Here is an 8,010-nt window from a genome sequence, read left to right as displayed (position 1 = left end):
ATATCTGATATTTACATACGATCGGCACATCTCTATATATATATATATATATATATATATATATATATATATATATATATATATATATATATTCAGAAAAAAATAAGTGTGTTTTTACTCTTTATGTGCATCAAATCCTGCAAATAAGCCTTTGACGTAATTTGTTTTTCTTCAGCTGAGTGGTTTGCTTTTCTGAATTACAGCTACATCAGTAGAAATGGTGGATCGCAGCACTTTTTCCTAAACACATCTTTTTCCCCCCTTTATTATGTTGCAGGAGAAACAATATGTTGGCTTTGCAACTCTACCCAACCAGGTCCACAGGAAGTCTGTAAAGAAAGGCTTTGATTTTACCCTAATGGTTGCAGGTCAGTTTTATTTTTATTTTTTTCTAAACAAAACTGTAAACAATTCAGTCATTGCTAACAGTTTATTAGGATCATAATGCTAAACTGGTTATCTTAAAGGTTACACTGATCAGTTTTTGTTAGGTTTCAGGATAATGGCTCTAATAATCCAGAATTGATCTGTTTTTGTACTATATATTTTAAATATGCTGCCATGTCTCTTTGCTTATAGGTGAATCTGGGATGGGAAAGTCCACTCTGGTCAACAGCCTTTTCCTTACAGACCTCTACAAAGACAGGAAGTTACTGAATGCAGAGGGTGAGTCTTCATTTCACTCTTATCTTCATTTTCTTCTTTTTTTTTTTGGTTTTCTGCTGGTTCCTACAAGCCTGGTTTTAAAACTGGTTTAGCCTTAATAAACATTATTTCCATTTTAAAAATTCGTAAAGTTGAAAATAATGAAAATTGAATTTAGATGTTATCTTAACATAACACAGCTTATTTAGCTCTGTCCTTGATGTCTTTAATCCAATTTTTTCTGTCCTTCATCCTGCGCTGATGCTTTGCAGAGCGGATTAACCAAACTGTAGAGATCATCAAGCATACTGTAGACATAGAGGAGAAAGGAGTAAAGCTCAAGCTCACCATAGTGGACACGCCGGGGTTTGGAGATGCCGTCAACAACAACGAGTGGTGAGCTGCAGCTCTTGTTGGTCTCATGTTAGCTAATGGTGCTGCTTTTCAAACACACCACCAGAATTTGCATTGCCACATGTTGCAGATGGTCAATGTCAAAACTTCTACATTCTGGTTAAGATTTTATGTGGCATTAGCAAAAATAACATGAGGAGTTCCTCAAGGTTCCATTGTTGGGCCCTTCGTATTACGTTAAGATCTGCTTCCTCTTTAAAAACATCTCACTGTACATAAGCCAATGAGACAACGTTGTTTCTTTGTCTACAAGTCACCACAAATACTGAGTGACTCTGCATTGATTAAAAGGCTACCTCATTTTTAAGTTAATCTATTTTTAAAACAGTTTGGTAAAATAATTTTTATTCAGGAGTTATTTTTATTATTGGACGCAATAACAGGATACGATCAGGTTTAGACTTTTTTAACAAATATTCTACATTTTTGGTGAGTTATTTTCTGATAAACCCTAAAATGTGTTGTGTTTTTTTGGTTTAAAAAAAGTGCATCTAGAGGTTACTGCATTTTTGTTAGCTGTAGATTTGTCAGTCTTTTTGACTCTACAGCTGCCTTTAAGTGCAGTCCGTCCCACTGTTCCCTTTATCACCACTACTTTACACTTACATTTAGATAGTGTGGACAACTCACACAAGGTTATGCAAAGTTTATATACAGAAGAAATATACGCTGTAAGGACTCGTAATTCAATTCATATGTGTATTTTTCTGGACTTTCCCCCTTACGCCTGTTCTCAGTGAAAGAGTAAAAATATGCTTTTTCTGCATCTGTCCTCTTCAGAAATGTAATTACGGTAACTTTAAAGGGTGCTCCATAGATAAATGTAACTTTAGTCATTATTTTGTGTGTTCTAGCTGGAAGCCAATCACAGACTACATTGATCAGCAGTTTGAGCAATACTTCAGGGATGAGAGCGGGCTGAATAGAAAGAATATCCAGGACAACAGGGTCCACTGCTGCCTCTACTTCATCCCTCCATTTGGACATGGGTAATGACACATATACACAGACAATATCTGCAGAATCAAACCAAAGGAAAAGTAAACTGGACTCCGGCTTTCTCTTCTCAGCCTGCGTCCCGTTGATGTGGAGTTTATGAAGGCTCTTCATGAAAAAGTGAACATCATTCCTCTGATAGCAAAGGCCGACTGCCTCACTCCCAACGAGATAAAAAAACTCAAAGACAGAGTGAGTTTAGGACCATTAGCCTGTATGCGCTCCCTGACCTTAATGCAGTTTAATCCACATGTTTTTGTGTGTCTCCTCTTACAGATACGGGAGGAAATAGACAAGTTTGGGATCAAAGTTTACCAGTTCCCTGAATGTGACTCTGACGAGGATGAGGAGTTTAAACAACTTGACAAAGAGCTGAAGGTGAGCCTAAGAGTTATAAAGCCCCTTTTTAGATCAAATACAAACTAGCAGTTACCTACTGACATAAAATACCCTCCAGAATTACTGTTTCATCTGAAAAAATGGTTAAATTATTCCCAGTAGCATAATCTCACCCAAACAACAGAGGAAAAAACACAAACTTTGATTTAAATGCATTTATTATTTTTCCTAATAATTTTACAAAGATTTTTGATCCTACATTCACCCAGCAAAAAGCTTCTCTTTTTTTTTTCCAGGCCAAAATTTTAAACACTGATTTTGTTGTATTTGAAACTGAGCTCACTGTTATGCACAGTGGATGATCTGTAATGCTAGGGGCCCATTTCTCTTCCATTGACCATCGGAAGATTGTTAGAGTGTATGATCTGGAGAGAAAAGAGAAAGAAAAAACATTTTTATTCTTGTATACCTCGTGAAATGTCAGGGAAAGACTAAATGTTGCATTGTTGACCAACTTAACACAAGGAAACTGATAAAAACAATTATTTCTTAAAATGAGTGTTTGTATGAGACTATATCCCGCCCATACATCAGTAACTGTAAACTGCACTAGAACAATCTAGAGATTTGGTATCTTCTTTATGAGATGGTGTATGCTAAATAAACATTATTTTATACTTAATATAAACCAATCTTCATTCACTAACAGAAAGACAATGGAAACAGGAGTCATTTTTATGAATGCAATAAAATACATAATTCTAAGACTGCTTAGAAAATGTTGCATTATCTATCAAAACATTGTCATTTGTCACTGTGATTCCTTTAAACCTATTAAGGTGGTTGGTACCAATTAATTAGTCATGGTTTATTAAATATTGTTTGCTGGGAAAACCATAAAAACCTTCTTCAGAAGCTACAGGAAAACCTTAGGTTTTATTTTCAAAATCTAGAGGTGTTTTATTTGTATGCAAATAATTTCAGTTGTATGTTGTCATTTTGTTGGTTACTTTCAAGCCTTTTTCTCCACTGTAGTACAATGCAAGTAGATTTGGCTGGAAAATACAGGAAACATTTGAAAAGGGTCTCAAATAAGATTCTTAATCCAAGGTCAGGTGTTTGGGATAATCTACCGGTTTCGCAGAATCTTTTACAAAAGAGTTCTTTGTTTGAACTTACAGTAGCCTAAGTTACAACTAATTAAAGCTTGTGTTGTGTTTTTCATAAAGATTATTCTATTCTTTCTGAAAAGTCTCAGTTGAAGCTGAAAATAAAAGTCTGGTTTGACATTTCTCTCTTATCGCTGTGTATCAAACTCTTATTGCATTTTTTCGGTCTGAGTTGAGAAGGAAAAGGCTCATATGTCTCAGATTTGCAGCCAAACTAAAGATATTCTGCTGCTGATTTGGCAGAAATTGATTTAGTATTCAGAGATTTGGTCTAAACAGTGAATCCTCTGAACTGGATCACTAAGCTAATAGGTTATGTCAGTAGACATGAAGTTTAAATGTTATATGCACTATAGGCGCTATTATTTTCTATCATTTTCAACATCCAAAAATAAAAAGATATAGCTTGTGGCGTGACTTTTCCTATTCTGCCTTTAAAATAGAAAAAAAAGGAACAGCATGCAATGTGTTACATGTCTGAGCAATCCCTGTGATGCTTCCCCTTTAGTTGCATGGCTCTTTAGAGAACGTGTCTAAATATGTGAATATGCACCAGCATGCTCAGCCAGCCTTTCCTGTGCAAATGGGTTTAAAATAACAACTTGTCATCCTGCATGTAGGAGTGCACACCGTTCGCTGTGATCGGCAGCAACACTGTGGTGGAGGCCAGAGGACAGAGGGTGAGAGGACGCCTGTACCCCTGGGGGATTGTAGAAGGTAATTTGATGAATGACGCATTGGTTCAGCCCTCATGACAGAGAATATAAGCTACATACATTGGGACTTGTACACTCATGAATAATGGTTGATGTAACCGTTTCCATTTTAGCTCTGGCTGTACGTTTATGATCATTGTCCTACTTGGGGACTTTCACCCCAGTCTAAAATCATGTGCAGCTTCAGGCATGTTTTCCTTTCTGTTTTATGCTGTTTTTAGCGCCATCCGGCTTCTCGTCAGCACAATATTATCACCTCAATGTTTCACTGTGGGAACGATGTGTTCATGGTGTTGATTTCCAACCACACTCAGCATTTTGCATGTAGATCAAGAAGTACAATTTTTATCCCATCTAAACAAGATCCGCTTTCTCCCTTACAGTCGCCTGCATGGTTGGTGACCAACCTCCAGCAGGGCGTCTACTGACCCTGCTTTGTGTTAATCTGTCACATAAAATCAATTAATCCACATAAAACAGCATTGCAGCTGGTGGTCGTTATGAGACAAAACGGTTAAACTCCAGAGGATGTGATAGTGTTGCAAGAACTGTATGCTTGTAACCAGGCTTGTTGATAAAAAGTTTATCTCCACAGTGGAAAATCAGTCACACTGTGACTTTGTGAAACTGAGGAACATGTTGATCCGCTCACACATGCACGACCTCAAAGATGTAACCTGTGACGTCCACTATGAGAACTACAGAGCGCAGTGCATCCAGGAGATGACCAGGTTGGTCTCTCTGTGTTAGAAATAGTCTAAAGAACAAACATCAAACGTTTATAATCAGAGTTGTATAGATATAAACATTTAATCCCTTCTCTTCTGTCTGTTTCATCTCTCAGTAAACTGGCTCAGGACAATCGGATGGAGAGCCCCATTCCCATCCTGCCACTGTCCACCCCAGACGTGGACACTGAGAAGCTAATCAAGATGAAAGATGAGGAGGTATGTCAGTGTTTGGAGTATTTATTTTCAATGTATTGTGTTATTTTCAAGCCCTCAGGCTTGCAAAGATAAGCCCATGTAGACAATTGATGGTGTAGAAGGACATAAACATGTCGATTGTTAATTGTTTTGCCACTTCACACTCAAGCCTTGTGAAATACATGTTGCACAGTAGTGAATGGTGCAATACTTCCCGCAGCAATAAAGTCGGTACCAAATGTAAGACCCTATTTAATAGAATCTGGTTAGAACAGATGATTGACGCTCGGACATGATTGGGTGTTCCAGCAAGATAATGATAATGAACATACTGTATTTCTAAACTGGTTTGGAATGTCTTCAGCTGCCGAACTTTAGTCGCAGTCATAGAAAGTCATTGAATTTCATTTGATCAGGTTACAAAGATGTCTGGAAAAATCTTTGTAACCTGAGAACAGAAACATTTGTAATTTTTCTGGGGCTGAAACTGTTTATCGGATTAATGGTGATTCATTGATTAATTAAATAATCGTCAACTAATTTAGTATTCAATTAATCAGGATTAAACCTGACAGAGCATCCTACTTAGAGCAGTAATTATACCAAGATTGTACAAAAATATATCAACATTTTGCATTTAAAGGTAAAGTGGAGGATGTTCTTTTTCCGAGTGGATCATCAAAATAAGTGGTCCTCCTGATTGTCAATCATTCTGGTGATATGTTTACGTAAGGCCATCCTACGTGCTTGTCCCCATTTTCACTTACCTGTGGTGAGTCTATGACAGTTGAGCAAATGCAAATCTTTTTTTGGAAAGTCAGCTTGTATGAGCGATGCAAACAGCTACTTTTAAACAGAGCGTGCACAAGGAGAAATGAGCTTGTGCACGCTCTCGCACATGTTTAATAGGCGTTCCCTCTCGCGAACGGGTACAGGGTTGTGCATGTGCATTTTTTTAAAAAGGGGAGAGGGCAGGTCTTTTCAAAAATTTGCGAAAATCCTCCACTACACCTTGTAGATTAAGAAAAAAGAAATGCCTGTCAATATGCTCTGTCCAGAACTCCTCAAGTGGAAAAGTTTGAGTTTTACCTGTTTAATTTCGTAAAAAGTCAGCTTGAAAGAATCTTTGTCTATCCGATTATTAATCGATAAAATAATAGACAGATTAATCGAGTTGCACAATAATTGCTAGTTGCAGCCCTAGATTTTTCCAGGTTTATTCTTTTTTATCTGTTTATATCCATGTTTTTAATGTAAAGTCTGTTTTGTAGCTTGCTGCAAAAACAGGCAGCTTATTTACAGTGTGTCAATGTGTCCCTCCTTAACCATCCGTTCTCTTTCTCTACACAGCTGAAGAGGATGCAGGAGATGCTGAATAAGATCCAGCAGCAGATGCATGAGAAGGACCAGTGACATTTCCAGAGGCAGAGTTATCCTGCTTTGCAACCTGCTGTTTCTACCCCAAAACCCCCATGAGACCTTCAGACCTGGATTTAGATCGTTCGGCGCGGGAACTCCAGCTGACAGCTGCATTTCTATTCATTTTGGTGCTCCATTTTGTCTGTCTGCCTGGAGGTCATTTCCGTTTTCCAATTTCAGCCCCTGGCTGTGATATCAACTCAAATAATTTTAAGATATAATTTAAATAACTTGTCAGTGACTAATTTATAACACAGTGCTTGCAATTTTTTTGAATATAATGTGAGATGTTTTGTAAAGAACTGTAGGTTGATGGTTAGATTTGAACCTGGGTGTTATTTTGCGATTATGTGTTAGATATTTGAGCTTATATCATAATATATCTTTAACTCCAGATTTCCATCCATGAAACCCGTTTTCCCTCTTAAGGAAATTTAATTAATTAAAATCTAACTTTTGCTGTGAATTTGTTAATTAACATTAAGAGTTTCTTAAGGTCAGTATAAACATCCTCCTCCAGAGTTTTCTTACATGCAATCTGAGCTGAAACAGCACTTATTGGCAGCAGCTAACTGCTAAAATAAGGGTTTGTGCATTATAGGGAGCATGTGTGTGCATGCTGTCATTACTCATATCTTCTGGAAGCGTTGGGCCTATTTTTTACTGCTTTGTAACTGATTCCTTGTGCTTGTATCTAATGCATCCAATGTGCAGTTTGCTTTGTCGCTGCTGCATTAAGGAAAATAAGTAAGGAGGAGCAAATACTGTGTCTGTGCTTCTGTTTAAACTTATCTCCCTAGAAGTGAGTAAAGCCATTGATGTAGTAAAACTTCCATGTGAGTTAAGACTGCAAAGTGTCTGCAAGTGACTGTGTGGGAGTGTGTGTATGTTTGTATGGGTGTGTGCTGACTGTACTGCTGCTGATGGCCTGTACAGAAGTTCCCTGAAGGCTGTTAGCTCAGTCTTTGTGTCCCATTTTGCAAAAGTACGATAAATAAACTCCTCTTCTTGTTAACATGGAATTTCTGACTTATTATTAAATTTTTTTATTTTTAGAGGATTAATCCAGTGAGCATTTCACAGTTTCCTTTATCACTTCCACACATCAACTAGACTGGAAGAGGGACCTTCTGCAGGAACACGATCTGCTGATTCATATTTATCTGCAGCAGCCGCTCCTTCCCTCCCTCTGCTCACAGCATCATCTTCCTGCCAGGCTGAGGATACAGTGATATAATATAGCTTGTGCAAAAAAACTTCTACTTTCATACTTTATAAAAGTTTAAATTTTGTAGGATTTAGCATTTTTGGAGTAGGTTAAAAAATAAACCAGACTTACAAACACATTAATGGCTAAACAGCTTGAAACATGTAAAGATATATGTT

General features: G+C 37.3%; 1 protein-coding gene across 2 annotated transcripts in view; it reads left to right on the top strand.

Annotated features, from left to right (window-relative positions):
- The window catches only part of sept5 (septin 5), a 24,794-nt gene extending 17,154 nt beyond the window's left edge, over positions 1-7,640 (top strand). For both annotated transcript variants that reach the window (XM_015382597.1, XM_015382596.1), the window contains 10 exons: positions 278-368; positions 580-666; positions 918-1,041; positions 1,914-2,048; positions 2,130-2,247; positions 2,332-2,433; positions 4,184-4,280; positions 4,875-5,010; positions 5,124-5,226; positions 6,556-7,640. In XM_015382597.1, the coding sequence (XP_015238083.1) occupies positions 278-368; positions 580-666; positions 918-1,041; positions 1,914-2,048; positions 2,130-2,247; positions 2,332-2,433; positions 4,184-4,280; positions 4,875-5,010; positions 5,124-5,226; positions 6,556-6,618 (1,056 nt within the window). In that variant the 3' untranslated portion in view covers positions 6,619-7,640. The remainder of the gene's footprint in view (positions 1-277; positions 369-579; positions 667-917; positions 1,042-1,913; positions 2,049-2,129; positions 2,248-2,331; positions 2,434-4,183; positions 4,281-4,874; positions 5,011-5,123; positions 5,227-6,555) is intronic.
- The last annotated feature ends 370 nt before the right edge of the window (positions 7,641-8,010 follow it).

Source organism: Cyprinodon variegatus, unplaced genomic scaffold (genome assembly GCF_000732505.1).
Source record: "Cyprinodon variegatus isolate N-32 unplaced genomic scaffold, C_variegatus-1.0 Scaffold260, whole genome shotgun sequence".
Classification (NCBI taxonomy): Eukaryota; Metazoa; Chordata; class Actinopteri; order Cyprinodontiformes; family Cyprinodontidae; genus Cyprinodon; species Cyprinodon variegatus.
This window is presented reverse-complemented; position numbering and strand designations above follow the sequence as displayed.